Source organism: Dipodomys ordii, unplaced genomic scaffold (genome assembly GCF_000151885.1).
Source record: "Dipodomys ordii isolate 6190 unplaced genomic scaffold, Dord_2.0 Scaffold1, whole genome shotgun sequence".
NCBI classification, from domain to species: domain Eukaryota; kingdom Metazoa; phylum Chordata; class Mammalia; order Rodentia; family Heteromyidae; genus Dipodomys; species Dipodomys ordii.
Genome location: NW_012267217.1, coordinates 36,512,847 through 36,535,793, shown reverse-complemented (window position 1 = coordinate 36,535,793; position 22,947 = coordinate 36,512,847). Strand labels below are relative to the sequence as shown.

At 37.6% G+C, this 22,947-nt stretch overlaps 1 protein-coding gene across 1 annotated transcript in view; it reads left to right on the top strand.

The window, feature by feature from the left end:
• Positions 1-22,947, top strand: part of Satb2 (SATB homeobox 2) — a 179,444-nt gene that overhangs the window by 86,253 nt on the left and 70,244 nt on the right. The window contains exon 7 of the mRNA XM_013020782.1: positions 18,400-18,872. Within this exon, the coding sequence (XP_012876236.1) occupies positions 18,400-18,872 (473 nt within the window). The remainder of the gene's footprint in view (positions 1-18,399; positions 18,873-22,947) is intronic.

Below are 22,947 nucleotides of genomic sequence, written 5' to 3'. Positions count from 1 at the left end.
TTTCATTCTAGATGAAATAGCACTTCAGATTGGACTAGTGATTAACAAATTGGAATGACTATCATATCATCAGGAAATCTTTGGTCAGAAACAGAATTTCATATTTATTTGGAGACAGGGCTGGAATGGTGGTTAAAGCCAGGGCTCTCTAGTTTGGCAGATTGGGGTTGAAACCTCTCTTAAACTTGCTAGCTGTGTCACCTTGAGAAAATTATTCAGTGTTTTTGGGATTAGATCTTTTCATCTGAAAACTGAAAATAATAAAAGTATGCAGGTCGCTGTGTAGCTGTAAGGACTAGAAAAGACACAAGGTGACATCCTAATAACTCATAGCTACAATACTACAGTAGTAGTAGAGAGTGTAGTAATAATGTATGATGTATGGAATTGTGTTTGATCCTGAAAATACAGTTCTCTAGCTTAATTGGTTGTATGTGATTTATACTATGCAGTTCTTTTAAACATATTAGTGATATTTTGCTTTTCAAATATGTTAATGTTGGAAAGTTCTTTTGTGTTCTCCAATTTGCATAAGTGAAACCAGTCCTGGAAGGTACTTAGGATATTCTTTGTATCAACCTTCCAGGGCTCGGCCAGTCCATATTTGGTATGATTATGATATCATCTGTCATGCTTTATTCTAGCTGTCCACAACGTACTTACAACTTACAGCCCCTTTATATGAGCCACATGATATTTTATGGTGGATATCTACAAGTAAAGGGTGGATATGTTTCACTACCTGCAGGTTTCCTCTGGGAAACCGAGGATCAAAATAATGCTTTTGGATATTGAATATTTGGGAGCTTGAGTTTATAGGGTTACCTTTTCAGGAAATAAATTTTTACACTCATTGATGGTACATTTCTGATCACAAAGAAATGAGAGCATGTTACACCAAGTATACAATTTAAAAGGAATGCAAAAATGTTGAACTACCCAGGAGAGATTAAGTGCACTGCAAATTGAATTAAGATCCATTTCTTTTCAATGTATTCTAAAAATTTTGAGCCCTTTCGATTCTGATTTGGGCACTTGCTTTAGAATATTAATATTCGCTCGTGTAGGAGAAGATGAATAACTCCTCATTATAAAGCATAATTGTTTGGTTCAGAAGGTTTTCTTTTCTGTTAAGTGTTGCCTCCAAGTTTTTCTTTTCAAATAGAATTGTTAAAAGTGCTTGAACATATCCTCTTTGGCTAAAAAGCAAAAGAATTGTGTGGCTTCAAGGGCATTTGTTAGATCATATTTACTTGCTGTTGGAAGTGAAAGGAAAAGTATCCTCTTTTAATATGCTAGAGTATAATTCTAGATTCAGAAAGCCTGGGGACCCTTCACTCTAGTGTTTTCACAATTCTTGCCACAGTATGTGTGTGTCTGTGTGCGTGTGCGTGCGTGTATGTGTGTGTGTGTGTGTGTGTGTGTGTGTGTGCATGCACAGATGAACACTCAGGTCCTTTGCTCTTCTTCCTCTAATCAAGATTGGATTCTTTAAACTCTTTTTTTTCAAGATAGTAAATGCACAGTTAAATCTTTAAGTGCCATAAAAGCAGATTGAGACCTTGATTTCATTCAGTAGGTCAAGGATCCACACCTGAAAAATCTGTCACACACTTTGTACACATGTTGTTCAAAGAGATGGAGTTAGTCATTGCCATTGAAAAGTGTGTGTGTGTGTGTATGTGTGTGTTTGTGTGTGTGTGTGTGTGTGAGAGAGAGACAGAGAGTAGTGTCAGTAGGAGGAGAAAAAGGAAGGTTAAGGTATGTGTGAAGTAAACACAAGCTGTCATAAAACAGTTCAAGTTGTGTTGATTCATCAGCCAGGGGAGTGGGAGGAGAAACAAAGAATTCATGACAGGTAAAATGGTGTACAGAAAATAAACACTCAGAGAAGTGTGTTTTATTAACTTTCGACCCTCAGAGAAAGCAAGTGTTGGAACCAGTTAGTCACATTTTATTTGATAGAAGCATCTTGCTATGAATAGAGGGCACAGAGGGATCTCCTGTGTAGAAAGTAGGAGTGATTTGGTTTGCAAAATTTGTCACCATCTATTTTCAAAATGAACCGGAGAAATAATGAATTTCAAATCTGGGAATCAATCATAGCAAAACCAGATTTTTACTTCAAGGCTCTTCCTGAGAATCAAAAGTCAAAATTCCTCATCTGTTCACACCTCCCCACATTGCATTTTCCCCAGAGTTACTGGCCTGCATCTACTCCCCCTGATACTCAGTGTAGAGGAAAGTCTCAGCTAATTTACTGATGTCCCAACCTAAATACAGGCTACATTGTTAAATATGTTTTCTATTACCTGCTTATGTCTGTTTTAATAAAACAGTGGGAACAAAATGGTTGCTTCTTAATCAAAACCATGATTTCCTAAATACAAGCTATGTGATTCTGTTACAAATTGCCACAGATAAATCTCCTAGGTCAAGATTTTTTTCTTCTCATAGAAGTAAATAAACAGTAAAATAATTATACATGTAGAAAGATCAAAGTAAAATATGACTAGAACCTGGCAAAAATAAAAGTCTACTGGAAGAATTAAAATAAAGGATCAAATTCCAAGTTCTATCGTTAATGCTTAAATAAATAGGAGAAAAATGAACAATCAATAATTTGATATCATTAAAAACAGATGTAAAAACTATATACAAATGAAATTGTCTAAATTTCGAAGTAAACATTTTAATGTGCATTTTTTGAATTTGTTGTTATTATAGCTAAATTATTTACACTTATTCTTTAAAAAGTTCTAAATTAGTTTGGCTTTGCATGTTAACTTTATTTTCCTGAGTGATCATGGTGAAGTATGTTCTGTTTACCTTTTTCCTTTACTTTCAAAGACAATCAAGGTTGACACAGACATATTTGAGATTGTATATTCTGGTTTCAAGGTCCAACCATGGACCTGCTTACCAGGATTTTTTGAAACTGAAGAAAATGGAGTGGTGTGTGGTGGGGTGATCGGTGTCATAGGTTGGTATAGACAGCATTTTGTTTTAATTGCCATTTACCCTATACTCTCATTATTTCTGATCTACATTTTACAGTGTTAAAACTCTTAAATTAAGAAAAAGTACACACTTTATGTAAAAGAAAAACAATTAACAGATATTTAACATTAGATGTTTCATTAGTATTGGACACAAAGATAATTTATAAAGCACCTAGAAACATGCATTTTCAGTTTTGAGATAATGAAGAAATTACTCCAGAGAGTTTTCTTTCATGAGTTCTGCTTATTTTCATAAAGCAATTATTATTTTCTTTGACCCACCTTTTGTATAAACTCTAGATATGAACTTGTCTTATCATTTTTAAAAAACGAAGTGGCAATTATGCTCTAAATACTAACACCAGTTATACTCAGGACACTTCACTTTTGTAGGGAATATAATAAAAATAAGAAAAAGTTATAAAAATGAAGATCTCATAGGCTAGGAATGTATATCCCCAGTTAGAAGAAAGTATTTTCATATCTCTAATAAATTTTATTTATTTATCTATTTTTGAGACAGAGTCTTGCTCTATTGTCCAGTCTGGCCCTGAACTTTCTATGTAGCCCAGACTTGCCTTGACCTCAAAATCTTTCTACTTCCTTAGTGCTGGGATTGTAGGAGGTCTCTAAAATTTCTCTTTTGTTTTTTAGCAGAAGAAAAATGAATTATTATCTTATCCAACACTTAGGCTTTTTAAGAATTGAAGGGTCATTTAAAGTTTGTACAAATCCTTGTGACTCTCATCGAATTATTGTGTCATAAAATAATACCAGCCAAACTCTGCATTTGGCTAGGTGCAAAATCACTTCCTTCACTTTCCCTTTCATAACCTCTACTCAAAAACTCTGACTTCTAGTTTTCTTAATTTCCTTTGTTTATTTAGGCTTATTTTGCAAAATATCATAAAGTTTGGAGGAAGAAGATTTATAAACTAGTGTTACTTTTCTGATCCTGGTTTATTCTAGCAATCAGTATTTTATCTGACCCTGTCTGATCTAGTCTTGCAAGATCAAACGTCCAGGCCAGCAAGCAGACAGTAAACAAAGCCCATGAAGGGTTTCAGTAAACACAAAGATTAGATGTTGAATGAAAATTAAACTCCTTGAACTAGTCTTCTGTACTAAAGTGGTTAAGTGGGTTGTGATTAAAAGAAATAAGTAATTATGATCATTATAGCTGAAATGATATAATGTTACCACATTTAAAGCACCTCTTGTACCCAAAAATGATTGTGTCATTTACAAAGCGGTGCCCTGGAATTGAATAGAGAAATCAGTGTCTCCTGACCTGGTTCTAAAAGTCAGCCCTTGCTTAGCCATGATGGTACCGTGGTCAGGACAATGACTTTAATCCACTCTCCATACCCCTGCCTCTACCACTGTTTAGTTCTGATGAGGTAAAAGTAACTTTTGTCTACCTGATTCTTCTCAGTTCTGAAAGAAAATTGCTTTCATCTTCAGATTTAAATGAAGCCTGTATCATACCTTGCTAAAAGTAATAGCATCATCAGGACCTTAGAATCTCATATAAATATTAGATTCATAGACATAGAAACATCACTTCCACAAACATTTTCCATCTTACCGGTTTTCTAACTTTTGGGAGACCCTTGTGCATTTTCACTGTGACAATCACTGGTACATCTTCATTGGTCATCTCAGACTAATTGGCCCTCCAACTAGAAGTTGGATAGTGTTAGAAAATGGGAACCAAAAAGATAAGTTTGAGTATCTCTTATGTACTAGTTAAAATTCAAAAGTCAGGAATATGACAGAGATCATTAAATTGGCCTTTCTTATCCCACCTCAAATTACAATTGTGATTAATTAAATTATTTTAATTTAAAATGTTTAGTGAGTACTTCTGCTACAGGCCATACACAGTTCTAGAAGCAGTGAGATAAAGCCAGAAACATGATAACCAACTTATAAAGAGAAAATACTGATGTTGATTTGGGAAGTTTTAGCTTATGATCAGTTGGTCTGTTGCTTTTGGGCCTGTGATGAGGCAGCATATCATGGCAAGACACATAAAGGAACAAAACCTGGAACTGCCTAAGCACGGAAAGAAAAAGGGAAGATGCAAGAAAAAGGAGATGCAATCTCACATCTTTAATGATGTCCTTTCAAATGACTGAAAGACCTCACACTAGGCCCCTCCTCCTAAAGTTCTGCTGCTTCCCAAATAGCACCACTCTGGAGAACCAAACCTCTCACACATGGGCCTTAGGGAGACCCTTGAGATACAAACTATCACAATCAGTGAAAAGAAGAAAGTATGACATAAGGCGAGGGGATGGTGGTGGCACTGAACACTGAGCAGAAATGATTTGGACTTGCCTGGGATAAAGGAGGATATGGATAGAAAGACAGAAATAGCATCTTAGGGAGCTTTGAAAACCCAGCTGTGGTATTCCAGGATCATTGAAAAGATTTTCACCGAGAGTGATACAATGAAAATTGCTTTCTCCTAGAAGCCATCTAAAGCTATGTATGTGCATGAGTATATGAAAGGGAGTCAATGAGGTCTTACTGATTTCCTGGCCAAGAAAATAAGAAAAAAAGAAAGTATTTTTAATGTTTTAAAGTTTGAGAATAATTTGTAACCTGTCAATAAATGTGTAAAACACAATTATACCAACTGACAAAAAAATGATGGCATTTCATTTATGTGCTCTTGGACTTGGCCAGTGATTTTAGATGTGTCTACACAAGTAGAATCAGCATAAATCAAGCCAGCATTTCTTCATTTAAGATATAAGGATACTGGTTGACCTATGTAACAATGAAATATACAAACACTCTACCAGAGGATGTGTGAAAGGGGGAGGTGGAGATGTGTGAAGGGAAGGGATGGTAGGGGAAAAACAAAGGAGGGGGTAACAATGCTCAATAAGAAATGTACCCACGACCTTACTTATGTAACTGTAACCCCTCTGTACAGTATTTATAATAAAAATATATGTTAAAAAGAAAAAAAAAGAAAGGGAGTCAAGTAAGAGGAGAAGGAGTAGAGAACATTGAATCTATGACAGTAATTTCATGGGGTTGGAGGCAGTGAAGGTACATGTGGCCTTGGGTTTGAGTGGCATAATGAGAAGACAGGGAGCTGCCAATGCAAGCAGCTCATGTAGAGGGAAGTCATTGAGGCTTGGAAAGAGTAAATGGGGCTCTGGGGAGGGCAGGAATTAAAGCAGAATGGTATGCTCTGAACTTAGTGACTTTGGATAGTTTTGACGAATAGGATGGAATGAATTGAGCAGAAGTTGCTAATACTTAAGTGAGATTTGGGCCAGTAGGGAAATGTCTATTATGCCATTCAGGATGAGTGACTAACTATCCAATCTGGAAAAGAAATTTTGGAACTCTTTTTTTTTTTTGGCATAGTCATTCAAATGGTACTAAAGAAGCATTCTTTAAAGGGGAGTAGGAACAGAACATGGCTGAAGGCTAGGAGAAGAAATGGACCAGGTGCTATGGTTGCTTTTGGAAGCCTGGGAGAGATGGGTTCCCTACCCTGTGAGAAAGAGTCAGCTTCGGTGGCAGGTGCAGAGGGCAGGAGCGAAAACAAGCAGTTCATCACTTTGGAGAGAACTGCTTCCCAGCTGAGATGGGGTAAGGGCAGGAAGGCGTGTGCCTCCAAGAACAGAGAGAGTTATTGCAAATAAGGGAAACCATGGGACCTATGTTTCTTTGGGCCTGGCTTACTTCACTTAATATACAAGTCTTTCCATTTCCTAACAAATGGGGTGGTGTCATTCTTTCTGATGGAGACATAGAATTCCATTGTGTGTGTGTGTGTGTGTGTGTGTGTGTGTATCTATCACATTTTTTTGCTTCATTCATCTACTGAGAGGCATCTGGGTTGGTTCCATATCTTAGCTATGGTAAATAATGCTGCGACAAACATAGTCTAGGACAAGCAGAAAAGGTCAGAAGCTATGTACATATGACCATATAAGATGATGTTAAGTGAAATGAACCCCAAGATAGGGACACAACTGGTTTTTTCTTTCTTGCTATTGTTTTTAACGTCTTTAAAATGTACTATGTGATTTTTTTTTTTTGCTTCTTTTGTATGTGCTTCCCCCAAGGTATAACCCCTCTTTTCACTGTATTTGATTCTGGTGCCCTGCATCTTGTATATACATTTTTCTAATTCGGGGAGGGAAAGAAAATAACAAAATGCTGAAATAAGGATACAGGTTGACCCATTGTAGCAATGAGATTTATAAGACACTGTTGCAAACCAACTTTACAACTTGGTGGGAGGGGGAGGGGGAGTTGAGGAGGTGGAGAGGGAAGGGATAGGAGGAAATAAAGGAGGAGATAGCAATGCTCGATAGGAAATGTACTCATTACCTTACTCATGTAACTGTAACCCCTCTGTACACTATTTTTACAATAAAAAAATTAAAAAAAGAACAGAGAGAGCGGCAAGGAAGGGAATGCCGCCAGGGGAGAAGCTGGAAGCATCTAAAGGCTGCAGTCAGGCTAAGCGTGACTGTTACGTATGAGAGAGGATGGGACCAGACAGGTGAGGTGCACAAAAGGGAGAAGAGGGATGCGAGGCAAACACGGTCATTTGTCCTTGAAAGAAGAGCCATTTGGTTGTCTTCAGAACAGGGGAGAGGCTGGGAGCCACAGGAGGAGGCAGCAGGTGGTGGGGATGGAAGGAGCAGCTAGAATGAGGGCCTCAGACCAAGCCATGAGGTGGGAGTCTGTGATCTAGGAGTGAAGAAGTGGTTGGGCTTGAAGACACCTGAAATAGCCACTGAACAGAGCTCCTGTGGGCAACAATAAGGGACTTGCAGTGATGTGAACTGAGGGCCGATGTGGTTTGAGATTCGTAGTGGGCCAGCTCTCTAATTCTGTTTTTCTCTTTCAGTGTGTTTTAGATTTCTCCTAGTTTCAGGCTTCCATTTATCCTACACAGGGACAAAGTGAGGAACTTAAAACTAAAGATAGAAGTGGTGGTGCCTGACTCACAATCTATAAAAGTGTACAGTGAAGGGTTTTGCATGGAGACCAGGAAATACCCGGCTTATTGAAAATCTGCTATGATCAGAGGGATATCCCCTGGTTTGGGAGGAACCAAGCAGGTTAAAATTGCTTGGATTCTGGATCAATTACATAAAGATTGCTACATGCTTGTCATCAGGTAGTTCACAGAGTTGAATACTGAAAGGCACTTTGAGCTTCTGCCTTACTCGAAGCTCTTACCTAAGAGTGCTCTCTCTGTAGGATGGGAGCACTAAAACCACACTGACTCATAGGAGGCCATTGTTTAACTAGCTGTTTGCCTGGCCGATGGTGCGCCTTCGTTCTGCCCTTTGCAGGAACTCGAGGTTATCTGACCTTGTGGTCCTGGGCTCCCATGGAATGCACGCGAATCCAGTCACCTGAAGTACAAAACTGACTGAGTTCTAACCTGAGTCATCACCTTTTAAAAATTCCTAAATTGGCTAATTCTTTGTCTGAGGCAAAAGCTCTTGGAAAGAACACATGAGACTAAGGTAGGGCGTTATGAGAACATCCATTTTTAATTTTTTTTTGATCAGTTGTGGGGCCTGAACTCTGGGCCTGGGCACTGTCCCTCAGCTCTTCAGCTCTTATCACTTGAACCACAGTGCCACTTCTGGCTTTTTCTGCTTATCTGGTGCTGAAGAATCTAACCCAGGGCCTCATGCATACGAGGCACGCATTCTGCCACCGAGCCACCTTCCCAGCCCTTTTTTCTATGTTTTTTTCTTTTATTATTTTATTGTAAAGATGCTGTACAGAGGGATTACAGTTACATGAGTAAGGCAATGAGTACATTTCTTATCGGGCATTGTTACCCCTTCCTGTGTGTTCTTCCACTATCCCTTCAGAGAACATCCATTTTGTGTGAGTCCTGTGAACATAAGAAATTGCACATTGCTTTTTTTATTATTAATAATACGATGAGTTTAATGTAGGTCAGCTTATCTGAATGTATGCATTCACTTTTGTTTCTTCATATATTATATTGAAACTAATCTTGTTACCTCTCAGTTAAGAGGAAAAAAATCTTAATTCATATTGCTAGTGTAATGAGTTAGAATTAATTTTCTTTTTCTATTAATTAACTATTGGATTTAATGTTTAATAGTAGTCAGTTCCACAGAAAATGACAGCAGTAATTTTATTAAGTATAACTCAGAGACAATTTACACTAAAAACACTATCCTTTTGATTTTTTTTCAGCTAGTGTATTACATATTTTTCCTAAAAATAATGGCTTGTGGCATTTATGTCTTATAAAATCAGGGACATGGATTGATTCCTTGGTTAACTTTTCTCAAGAGACTGAAATATTAGTTAAAGAATATGCATACAGGGCCAAGGACAGAATGCTTTCCAAACAATTATATTTCTGAAATATGATTTTTTTATATTTGCTGAATTTATCTTCAAATTAAAAACCAAAGAAACATAGGTTATCATTAGATATAAGCAGCTCTCACCTATATAGGTACAGGAATACTCGAGATGATGGATGATGTCACACTGTGGGAAAGCATCCTTTGGAAGAAGAGACAGTAACAGTGTTCCCATGCAGAAGGTGGAGATTGCATAGGGTAAAGATGGAAATGTCACATTTTCCATGGACTGTAATGGACCCTGTGAGGTTTCATTGCCAAAGAAACGGCAGTGTCCAGATTCCAGCTGCTTTATAGCAGATGTATATGTTTCTGCAGAGTTTAATATGATGGAAAGAGGAAGTTGATAATAAAGGGAAAATACACCTAAGAAAACCAGTCATATGGTATTATCACAGTGCAGACTGGTCTCCCTTGCGTATGGGGTTCTTTTATTAGGAGTTAACAAGTTGGCTTTGAATATCTTGCTCTAGGCAGAGATTTTGCAGGCAAGTTTTCAGCCCAGAGACAAATTCTCTTTAACAAATGTAGAGACAGAAAAAGCTTTAGGTTTGGTACTCCTAATAGAAGTAGCTTTTTTTTCCCCCTGCAGCTCTTTCAGTTGCCTAAATATTTTCTTGAATTCTGTTTGATGAACTTTTCCAGTAATGAAGTTTTGTTTTCAGCTGTTTATTTTAATAGTGTAGGGTTTATATCTGATAGATGTAGCTATTAGCTTTAGCTCCTGCATCATGTATGTCCTTGTTAACAGAAAATGGTTTTCATACAATAAATTGACTGCCTACCTACAGCTATGAACTATGTAAATAAATATATAATGTAAACAGATAAATTAATCAATCATAAGAGTTAAAAATAGATAAAATTTACATATATTTGTATTTCAGATGAATAGAATGAATTGCTCATAAACTGACCAAGTAGGAACTAAAAGGAAGTTTTATTAACTAGAGAAACACTAGAAGCCACAGGCAGATGTTTAAGATATGCAGTCCACTCTTTATATACAAACAGCTGTTTTGTCTAAAGCAAAAAGTACAGAGGGAGGGTTTTTCTTTTTCAGCAATCATTATTCACTATGGTATCTAGTATCTGGCATCATTCCTAGCATGTTGTAGTAGACTCAGATGTGAGGAAACCTGTGTTAGTGATAAGTTAATTCTAATGTTGAGCAATCAGTTCCACCACTTGTTCAAACTGACCGACAATTTCAGTCTGTGTCACATCAGAAAGATTTACCAAGTATGTACCAGGCATCAAATTGAAGGCCTGCCACAGAGAGATGTCATTCATTCACCATGACACATCTTCATGTATATGTCACTTTTTGTGTGTACAAATGCATACAAATAAAAAGCAAGGTTTCTCTGTAAGGAAGCTAATTGGTCCTGACACAAGCCCTGAAACTATGAATGGCCGTGTGCCATAACATGGGCAGTTAAGCTTAAGCAGGGGGACATAGGGTTTAGAGTTCTAAAGACTCTAAAGTCTTAAAGACTCTTAAGTTTTTCCTTGATGGCAATTCTGCCTTTGATAGGTTTGTAGCATCCATTTTCCTGAGCTTCAGCTTCAGGAAAGCAGATGTTAATATGTGTGACTTACAGTTACAGGAATTAGATGTTAAGTTGAAAAAGGTTTAGGCTAGCTCCTCAGCTGTTATGCAGAACTCATTGGTGTCTGAAATACCAACACTGTTTAAAAGTGGCATATCAGCATTACAAACTTGAAAATTCATGCACTTGCAATAAAGTACTTTTTTTTTTGACAGGAAGTCTGTTAATACATGCTTCACTTCAAGGTATACAAGGGACATGGGAGAGAGGAGGAAAAGGGAAGAGGAGAGGAGAGGAGAGAAAAAATAAAACAAAAGTAGTTTTTATTGGCTGTGCTTTGTTTGTGGTACTTAAGCTAGAGCCAGGAGCTCTAATAATTTTAAATATTCCTAAATATTTATCCAGCATTTGGACAGCTATTTGACCTTGAATAAGTTTTTTAAAAAACATTTCTGGTATTAAACAAGATCTTTAAAATTAGTCTCCAATGAATTGGGGCTTGCAGTAGGGAACCTGAGGTAGAATTTTGGAAATTCAGGGTAATCATATGCTCAAGATGATCTTTTTTGAAGCTCAAATATATGATTACAAATTTGAAATCATTGATTTGGTTGGAGACTTTTCTACTAGAGAGAGCAAAAGCCAACCTATGTCCATCAGACCCATGTAGAATAACTTTCAGAATACTTACTGAGGTTAAAGGAGTTACAGGGAAATTCTACTGGGTGTTCTTTTGTTTGGTGTTTTTTTTTCTGTCAGATATTCACTCATTCAGGGTTCCCAAGAGAGGTTCTAGGGAATATTAGAGTGCTATCTTATTAAGGAATCCACTTGCATTCACTCATGCCAATTTGTTTACATTTGCATGAGCATCTTAATAGTTTAAAGAAATATTCATATGTCAGAGATTCTGGACATTTCTTTTTCTTTTTTTGGCAGTTATGGGGCCTGAACTCTGGTCCTGGGCTTTGTCCCTCAGCTCTTCAGCTCAAGGCGAGTGCTCTACCACTTGAGCTACAGCACCACTTTGGCTTTGTCTGCTTATGTGGTGCTGAGGAATCGAACCCAGGGCCTCATGCATTCAAGGCAAGCACTCTACAACTGAGCCCATCTGGACATTTCTTAGTGCAGACTCTTTCCCCCAGTTCATTGCTTCCCAATTCACTACTCATTATAACTAGGGACAGACTCAGAGGTCTATTTCACAAAAGCAAGTGTGTTAATGTTTGCATAAAAACATTAAGATCATAGTTCTAGGGGCTGGGAAGGTGGCTCAGTGGTGGAGCGCTTGCCTTGCATGCCTGAGGCCCTGGGTTCGATTCCTCAGCACCACATAAGCAAAAAGAAAAAAGCCGGAAGTGGTGCTGTGGGCTCAAGTGGTAGAGTGCTAGCCTTGAGATGAAGAGCTGAGGGACAGTGCCCACGCCCAGAGTTCAGGCCCCACGACCGGACCCCCCCCAAAAATGATCATAGTTCTAGAAATAGTTTCAGTTCCCTAAGCAGTACTAATAAACTCACAAGAGTGGTACTACAACTACTTTTGCCATGACACAAATGATGCTTATTCTTGTTGCAGTGGAGAGTAAGAAAGAGGTAGCTTAGGAAAGAAACTCTTATTAAAGAGCCAAGAAAAACAGAAGCAAGTGAGAAAGTTGTTTTTAAACTTCTAGTAGTAATCCTCTAAGATGCTATTAGATAAATACCTTGGAAGGTCATTGTAAGACTATTATATAACCCCCAAATTACTCACCTAGTTATAGCCCTAACTTTAGAAATGCTTGCTTGTTTTTCCTTTCTTTATCCATCCTATGCCATCTTGTTATGACTGACACTTCCAATCAGATACTTTTCCCTTTGCTCGTAAATTCTCCTCACAAGAGCACTTAGTCATTAGAGTATGTATCAACATGTATAGCAAATAGATATTTTAAAATAATGAAATTTAACTAAGGTAATTGCTAAAGTGAAAAGCAACAATGCACATGTATGTGTTTGTGATTTAAGTTTGAATATTTTTAGTTTATTTTCTGTTTTTGTCGGTTGTGGGGCTTGAACTCTACGCCTGGGTGCTGTCCCTGCACTCTTCAGCTCAGTGTAAATATCACAGTGAGACAACTCTCTACAATTAAAATTCATTGATAAAATAAGAGAAAAATTAAGTAAGACAATTGCTTTTAAGTTAGACAATTGCTTTTAAAAATACTACAGGGTACTTTTCTTCTCACTGTTGGTTGTTACAACTACAGTAAACACACATAGATGTATATATATATATATTTAATGCATATTTATTTTTAAACTTTTTACTCATTAATTTTTGAATACAAAAACTTTTTAGTTCTTTAAAAATAAGTTTAATATCAACAGTTATGAGATTATGTCATTTTGTCTCCAACATATTCTTCTGCCTCCTGACTTGCCAGTCAAGATATGAACTGTGTGTGTGTGTGTGTGTGTGTGTGTGTGTTTGTGTGTGTGTGTGTGTGTGTGTGTGTGTGTATACTGATACTGGGCTAGAACTCAGGATCTTATGTGCTTACCTAGCTTTCTTGCTCACAGTTGGCTTGATTTTCAAGCTTTAGTGTTTGTAAGAATTAGAACCCTGGGGCTGGGAAGGTGGCTCAGTGGTAGAACGCTTGCCTTGCATGCATGAGGCCCTGGGTTCGATTCCTCAGCACCACATAAGCAGAAAAAAGCCGGAAGTGGAGTTCAAGTGGTAGGGTGCTAGCCTTGAGCTGAAGAGCTGAGGGACAGTGACCAGACCCATGGTTCAGCCCCCACTACCGAACCCCCCCCCAAAAACCCAAAAAGAACAACAAAAAAGAACTAGAACCCTATGAGATTCTGATTTGAGCTGCTGAATTTCTGATGTGATCTAGTGATGAGGCCAAATCATACTTTATCTGACAGCACCAACCTGCATGCTGTATGTGTGTGTGTGTATGTGTGTGTGTGTTGTGTTGACACATATTTACTCACTCAGTATATCTCCCTTCATGGAGAAATCAAGTACCCTGTCAAGGTTATATATCTACCAAGCTGTAGTGCTAGGATTCAATCCCTGGTAATGTAGCTAAAGAAAGAAAACCAGGCACTTCTGTTAGGTCTGTGTGTCAGCCATTGTGATTACTTAGAAAGAAGGAAGGAAAACAGAGTGACAGAGGGAAAAAGAGAACAGAAAAGAAAGAGAAAGAAATAGAAAGGGAGGAAGAAAGGGATGAAAGACAGGAAAAGAAGTAACAGATGTCCAGTCTGTTTTCAGGTACAGTTAGGTACATTCTAACTCTTACCTTTCTACCCTCCCTCCTTTCAGGCCTACTTTTCTCCCTCCCTTCTTGCTTTTTCCTTCTTCCTTCTTTAATTTCTCCTTCCTTCCTCTCTCTTTTCTTTCTTCCTTTCTCCCCCTTTTATACCCATTTTGGTTCTTAAATTTGTACTCCACCTGCTGTGACTTAATAGGCTGACAATATCTTTCTCATGTTCTTTTTATAAGAGTGGTGGCCAGAAATAAATGAAAAAGGCTTTCAAATTAGGCAGTGATACAAATCACTACTGAAATAATATGTAGCCTTGGAAAGGAAAGAGTCAGTCTGTTGATGAGCAATTGATTTTCAGGCATTCTTAAAACTTGAATAATACTTTTTTTGTCCTTTATGTTTAGAAGTAAAGAACCTGCTTTTTCTTTCTGTGCCAGTCATGGGGATTGAACTCAGGAACCTGCCAGTGTTTTGAGCTTTTTCACTCAAAACTAGTGCTCTACCACTTGAGCTACAGCTCCACTTCCAGCTTTTTGATGATTAATTAGAGATAAGCAGCTCATGGACTTTCTGGCATGCCTGGGCTGGCTTTGAATCACAATCTCAGCCTCCTGAGTAGCTAGGATTACAGGCATGAGCCACCAATGCCATGCACAAGATCCTGCTTTTACTGATAGAGCTGCCAGGGAATGAAAAACCTAAAGGTACTTTTGATCTCTCAGGCAAGGTTTACACACTAGAAGCCCATGGGTAGAATTTTGTTATCAGAAATGTTTTGTTTGACTTTTATTGTATTTCCAGTTAGTTGCTAACATATGAACAGTAGGAAATACCATGTAAAAATGGAGACTTTTTAATCAAACTTGGGAGGAAGGACAATGCAAGAAAAAGAAAATTGGCAAGGCCGAGGTCGCGGTTTGCCCTTTGGCTCTGTCAGGCTTTGCTCCCTCCACCTGGGACCTCTGCAGGTGGCTTCTCTGGCTGTTAACTGCCTGGGTGGGTGTGCATTTCCATGTATACCTGGTCATTAAGGTTCATAAAATGGCTTACCTCTCAGGTGCAATCACCTGTCTCTAAGGGCACTTTTAGTCACCGTTCTTTTTTTTGTATATATTTTTTTATTGTAAAAATACTGTACAGAGGGGTTACATGTGTAAGGTAATGAGAATATTTCTTATGCAGCATTGTTACCTCCTTTGTTTTTCCCATACCATCCCTTCCCACCCCATCTCCCCAACTTCTCCCCCCGCACCCCCCACCCTGAACTTGGAAAGTTCATTTCAACATAGTATCTTGTACATCTCATTGTTACAGTGAGTCAACCTGTAACTGTGAATTTATAATGAACTTCAAATTCAGAGATAGTAATTATTATATATAAGCATAAGGATATAGACTGGTATTATTCTGACCCTTACTGTACGAACTCACATAGGCTTTATGGAACTCTCACATTTACAATTAATTATATATATATTTTGAGTACATCTTTGAATGGGCCTTTTAATGATGTGATTTCTAAATCCATATCTATTTGTCTGTATATCAAGAAAGTTAGTGCACTCAAGTGTAAGTCCTTAAAAAGTAAAAATATTGAAAAGATGGAAAAATTAGCTTTTGGTCAGAGAGTAGTTCTCTTATAGAAAAATGTAGATAAAGCCTGCTTATAAAGTATCTGATTTGAGTTCATCTTCCCTTTGAATTAAAAACAAACAAACAAATAAGTAAGTCAAATGTTTACTGAGAACCATGTGTTTCTGTCTAGTTTGACTTTAATCTGGAAGCAGTTCATGGTTTCTTTACATCTTCTTTCAATAAGGAAATTACAATAGTAATTCCTGTTCAATGGAAACTGTATTAGATTACCTTATCTGAAGTCTCTTAGCCATTTACTTGGTTTGGGTTTAAGACTATGTACTTTAAAGTTTAATTAATACAGTGATTGGAAAATGTGTGCCTTTAGAGGGGAAGATTACAATAATTTGTTTACCTTGAACTTGATGTAGGAAAGGTGACATATAAATGAAATGAATTACATAGAAAGGATTAAGTTAAAAAGAATGTTAAAGTAAACTTTTGACTTATTTTGGAGTTCATAGGAAAGTTAAGCAAAATTTTGACTCTTTCAAAAAGGAGAAAAGAGTACTGTGCCTATCTAAATATAATGCACAATAGCACAATATTATATTTATATATTATACAAGATACAGGTTTTCAACTGTTTCTTCAAAGGAGAAGTTTTAAGTATATAAAGCTTTTAGACTTACAGTTAAATAATCTATTTGCATTTTTAACATACTAATTTACTTCCACATGTATATTTAAAAATCATGTGTTGCATAGATAGTGATTTATAAATACTTCTTACACCATTATGGTAGGGAATTTCAGCACTCAGCCACCTCACTCAGTTTTCTAGCACTCAACATTTTTTTAAAGCTTTTGAGTGTCATAATTTTCATTTAATACAAATATGATTCTGTCACTGTAAACTGTATGTCAGACTACAAGTAACATTTGTCCTGCAAGTAAACACTTTTGATCTAACAAGTAACCACTTTGTTATGTGTAACCCTGGCTGGTCTTGAATTCTCAATCCTCTTGATTTAACCTCCCAAATGCTGGGATTACAGGTGTGAATTATGAAACCCTGCTCTCTTAAGTTATCTGTAACAGACTTGCATAATTATATTTGATGCCCATTTTAGAAATAATTAGTAAGTCTGAATGGATATTTCAAACACTGATTTTGTTAGGTTACACCTTTAAGCATTTAAAACTAGTACTAATGGAATTATTTTAGTATAGTATGTTTCTTGAAACAAAACTTCGCTTACACAATTAATACAAAGCTTTGATTAGCACTTAACTGGAAAGTAACTTTTTTTCCTGAGAAATAATCTTGGAGGAAAAAACCCCATTGCTTTACATTTGTACATCCATGATATGCTTGTGTGTGTGTGTGTGTGTGTGTGTGTGTGTGTGTGTGTGTTTGTGTGTTTGTGTGCATGCGTGAGTTCTGGTCCTGGGCTTGAACTCAGGACCTGGGTGCTATCCTTGAACTCTTGTGTCTAAGGCTAGCACTCTACCACTTGAGCCACAGCTCCACTTCTAGCATTTTGGTAGTTGATTGGAGTCTCATGGACTTTAATGCCAGTGCTGCCTTCAAACCAGGATCTTCAGATCTCAGCCTTGAGTTAGTACCATTACAGGCCTGAGCCACTGGCTCCCAGCTAATATCCTTTTTTTTTTCTCTTCTTCCTTTCAAGATTACTCTGTAAATCTTTAGTAAAATATACGAAAATGTAATAGATAGTCTGGAGAGTGGGATAATCTCATATAATAACAAGTCTAGATGATGTTATTAATCTTGTGAGTTTTTTCCTTATTTCCATACATAGCAGATATTCAGACACCCAGTTCTTAGAGAAACATCCCTATATAAAAGATAGCAAACAAGAAGATAAGTGCATATACTATATGATAAACGTTCCTATTATCATGTGTAGAATTATATAATAGTATTTATGAGAGCTTTTTTGTTACAAAACTTAATGTACTAGGAGATGTTGTCCCGGTCGTTTCCCAGTGATCATGAACTACACCTCAGCCAAAAGAAAAAAAACAGCTGGAATTTTTATGATGACGGATGATAAGGAAGAGAGATGTTGCAGTTTGAGATGTTGAGGACTTTGGAATTTGTGATGCTTGTGGTTTTTGTACTGGTCATTCAATGAAATGATTACTTTTATAGTTCTAAAGCTGAGCTGGGTGTCAGTGGCTAATGACTGTAATTCTTGCTTCTCAGAAGAGTGAGATGTGGGGTCTAGGCAGAAATGTCTTTGAGACTGGAGGCCTGGCTAAAGTGGTAAAGTGCCACCTCAGTATGACCAGTTGAGCAAGAGGCTGAGTTCAGCTTCCCAGTGCCAGCATATACTCATAAAACATTTAAACAAGCTGAAGTCTCAAATATTTTTATTTTTGTATCTCTTATGAAAACAATAGTTAGGACATTTAATGGGAAAGAATAACTCACTTTCACTCTGGGACTTCCAGCCTTGTATGAAAATAACCTGTCCCGAATATACCAAAATATAACAATTCAGTATTCCATACATTAACAATAATATAATTGTAACAATGAAAATAATTATGAACTCTCATTTTGTTTTCTTAACAGTGGAAAGAGTGGAGCGAGAGAACCTTTCAGACTATTGTGTTCTGGGCCAGCGTCCAATGCATTTACCAAATATGAACCAGCTGGCCACTCTGGGGAAAACCAACGAACAGTCTCCTCATAGCCAAATCCACCACAGTACTCCAATCCGAAACCAAGTGCCCGCATTACAGCCCATCATGAGCCCTGGTCTTCTTTCTCCCCAGCTTAGTCCACAACTTGTTAGGCAACAAATAGCCATGGCCCATCTGATAAACCAACAGATTGCCGTTAGCCGGCTCCTGGCTCACCAGCATCCTCAAGCCATCAACCAGCAGTTCTTGAACCATCCACCCATTCCCAGAGCAGTTAAACCAGAGCCAACCAACTCCTCCGTGGAAGTCTCTCCAGATATCTACCAGCAAGTCAGAGATGAGCTCAAAAGGGCCAGCGTGTCTCAAGCTGTTTTTGCGAGAGTGGCATTCAACCGTACACAGGTACAACTAGCATCTGTCATTACTGGTGTTAATAATGAGACTAGGGGTAGAATTGTGACATGTCCTAATTCTGTTTCATGTCTTTTAAAAGAGCCCTTACAATTAGATTAACAATCCTTTGGTCAGCATTGGTCCATACATGACTTTAATTAATTATTTTCAGTAGCATTGTGAATATCTGAAAACATACCAGCCAGCTGAGGACCCTAGATAGTCCTGATGATTTGGATCTATGTATATGTTCTATCTTGATCCCGACCAGCTTCTTTTTTCTTGGATAGAACCTTTTCTTTTTTTCTATTACCCATACATTAAACTTGGCCAAAGAAGTTTCATTGTAATATCTCTACAGATTTGTGCAATGTACTTTAATCAGGTTCATTCCTCTATTATTATTTTTGTGTGTGTGTGAAAATACTGTACAGAGGGGTTACAACTACATAGGCAAGGTAATGAGTGCATTTCTTATCAAGCATTGTTGCCTCCTCCTTTGTTTCCCCTTCCCATCCCTTCCCATCTCCCTCCCTTTCTCCCCTCCCAAAAGTTGTAAAGTTCATTTCCGACATAACCCTTGTACATCTCATTGTTGCAATGGGTCCACCTGTATCCCTATTTAAACAATTTGTTTTTTCCCTTCCCCTCCACAAATTGTACCAACATCAAATACAGTGAAAACAGGGGTTATACCATGGGGGAGGGACATACAAAGCAACAAAGAAATATCTTATAAATATGTTAGAAACAATAGCAAGAAAGAAAAAAAATTTGAGTCCTTATCTTGGGGTTCATTTCGCTTAACATCAACTTATCCTCTATTCTTCCTTATCCTTGTTATACCTCTCTTCCTTCTTCTTCTTCTTTTTTTTTTTTTGTCTTGAACTCTGGGTCTGGGCGCTGTCCCTCAGCTCTTCAGCTCAAGGTTAGCACTCTACCACTTGAGCCATAGTGCCACTTGCAGTTTTCTGGTAGTTACTGGAGATAAGAATGTCACGGACTTTCTTGGTAGTGCTGGCTTTGAACCGTGATCCTCAGATCTGAGCCTCCTAAGTAGCTAGGATTACAGGTGTGAGCCACCGCCGCCCGGCTCCTCTCTCCCTTCTTATACATTACTTAGTGGGTTTTGTTATATTTTCCCTCACTATTGTACACTTGACTTTCCTCCCATGACAGTCCCTCTCTTATGTTCTTGTCTTATGATTGTTATTATTATTATCATTTAGGGTCTTGATTTGACATGAGTGAAGACATAAAATATTTGTCTTTTTGAACATGGTTTGTCTTGCCCAACATGCAGACATTGGATGGAAACCTAGTCTTGAATTGTGTGATTATCATTTCTCGCTTTTTAAATGATAGATAGTTGCACAAGTATTTATGCATATCCAAACAATCTATCATTTGTTATTTTGAATTTTATAAAAAGAATTTTTTATTTCAAAATTTCGGTAATTTTCTAAATGTACAAGATTTAATATGCTGATAACATAGGTTTCTTCAACTTACAATGTTTTGGAGGAATTACTTGACACTAAGATGATAAAAAGCTAATTATTCATTCATGTTTTATCTTACTGAAAGCTGCTTATTGGAAAGATTCTCTTCCATCACTGATTCTTAAACTTCAGTGTGTAGGACTATCACCTAGAGTGCTATTAGAACATAAATTTCTGGGCTCATCCCAGAGTTGGTGATACAATAAGTCTGGGATAAGACACAGCAAATTTTATTTTTAATGAGATCTGAGGCTATGATGGTGTTACTAGCTTGGGAGCTAAACTTTGCAAGCCACGAATCTCACTGTCCTATGAGCAACAAGAAAGTAAGCAGTGGCAGCAGTGGAAGTTCCTGGGGAGTTAGGATGCAGAGAGTGAGGTAAGACTTCATGAGTGCAGGAGTTTTAAGCTATCCTGTACTAAATGCCAGGTGGGAAGCTTGCTTGCTACAAAGATAGGAAAGACCAAGAATAAAAACATATGTAAACAACTAACTAAAAGTAAAATTAAAAGATGGTGGAGGACACCATCTTGAGAGCTATGCTAAGTTTGAATTTAGTCATGATCTAATAACCAGAATTGAATCTTAGGAATTATTATGTGGGGACCTACCATTTGCATCCATCTGAATTATGGGGAAGTTTTAAACTAGATTGGTGGCAGTGGAAGAGAAAGGCAAGAGCACTATGGAATAAAAGTTGACAGAAAGTGTGTCAGTTGGCACAGAGAGATGGAGTGAAGATAACTCCAGGACTTGACAAGACTGGTGACTGAGACTGAAGGGGTAGCGATTAAGAGAATCAAGGAAGACATTAGAAGAATGGTTGAAATGAGATTATAGTGACTGTTTTGACTTGGAAATGCTGGCAGCCATCTTGTGAAGATTTTCAACATCCATAGAAAATGTGAGTTTGATACTAAGAGTTGTCAGGAGATAAAGGCCTGGCTCAAGTTGTAGAGTGCCCACCCAGCAAGTACAAAACTGAATTCAAACCTTAGTACCATAAAGAGAGAAAAACAAAGAATTATTAGTGCTGGCATAAGACATTAGAAAAAAAGTCTTCATATGGCCTGGGATTTAAAATCATGGAAAAGAAGAAGAGAACCTGCCACCACCACTAGTAGTAGAAAAAGAAGCAAAAGAGATGCCAGTAGTGACAGGTAAAGATGGGAAGAATAGGGAGATAGTAGCAGGAGTGCAAGGAGCAGTAGAGAGCTTCCAGAAGGAGACTTCATCTGAGTGTGGAAAGCTGAGAAGTCCAGAAAAGAAAAGCTTGAAACCATCACATGAGATTTACCTATAGGTTGGGAGAAGTGCTTGGCAATTTCAAAGTACAATTTTATTACAGTGATGGTGACAGACATCAGAATTTAGGAATTAAGGAGTGGTTAATTTAGAAGCAGATTCCATTTTCCAAAATTTGGTGTTTAAAAGGAGGCTTAAATCAGGAAGACCTTGAAGGAGATAGAGAATCAGTTTGAGATTGAAGGGTTTGTGAAGTAGTTTGGTGCCTTAGCTCAAGCTAAATAGCATGAAGTAGTGATGGAAGAAGCAATGATTGTGGTTTGGAAACAGTCATCAGTAATTCTGAGACTGCAGCCCTGGGACCAACAAAGAATCAGAATGGGATTGTTGTAGATTTGGTGCTGACATATTAGGTATGCAGGGGGAGAAGAGTGATGAAATATGTTCCTTTGGTAGCTAATTTGTACATTCAATAATGACAGAGTCTGCCTGCATCACTCAAACTGTGTTTAGAGAGAAACCCACACGACACTGTGCATGTACATCACTCTACCGTTTTCTCTTGTGACTCAAAACATTCAGACAACATTTGTGTGTCCACAACTATCTGGTCTAGGGTTGTGAAAGGCTTTGATCCTTTTGAACCAGTCTGCTGCATACTGTTGTAAAATACAAATTGGAAAGATGCATCCTTTGACTGTATTTTGCAGTTCTCTGTGTGTGATCTTTCATCTATCATTCATGCGCATGAATAGGCATTTCATGCCTAGCCAACGTTTTATTGCCTGGTTACGTACACAGCTCCTTTGGCTAAGGAGAAAATTGAAAGCATGGTTGTGTTACTTTGGATTTTAGAAGCAAATATGGGATACATTTTATCCAAATATCATGAAGCATAAGAGAAGACTCACAGTGAGACAAGATAAAAGACAGATCATCTTGGTGCAACTGTGTACTTTGCCCAGGCACTCACTCAACTCCTGGAGGTCTGTCTTCTGCACAGTTCTGCCTTTTTAAAAAAAATGGATTAATGATTTTTCTTTGGCATTGCCATCTTTGAAGTGCCAAGTTATAAAAAGTCTAATTGAAGTGTGGAACACATTTTATTATTTTCCTCCTGCCATTAAATTTGTAAGATGGCTACACCCAGAAAGAAACATTCACTTTCAATCAACATGAGCTTGACTTCATGGGCCAGCCTTGAGGATATCAAATGGAAATGGTGTAGGAATGTATGAGTATTTCCTTTTAAAATTCTGCTTTTAATTTGGGAAAGCTTTTCATCCCTGTGGGATCATAACCTGTTGTGTATAAGCCCAGCCTAATCAAGGTAGAT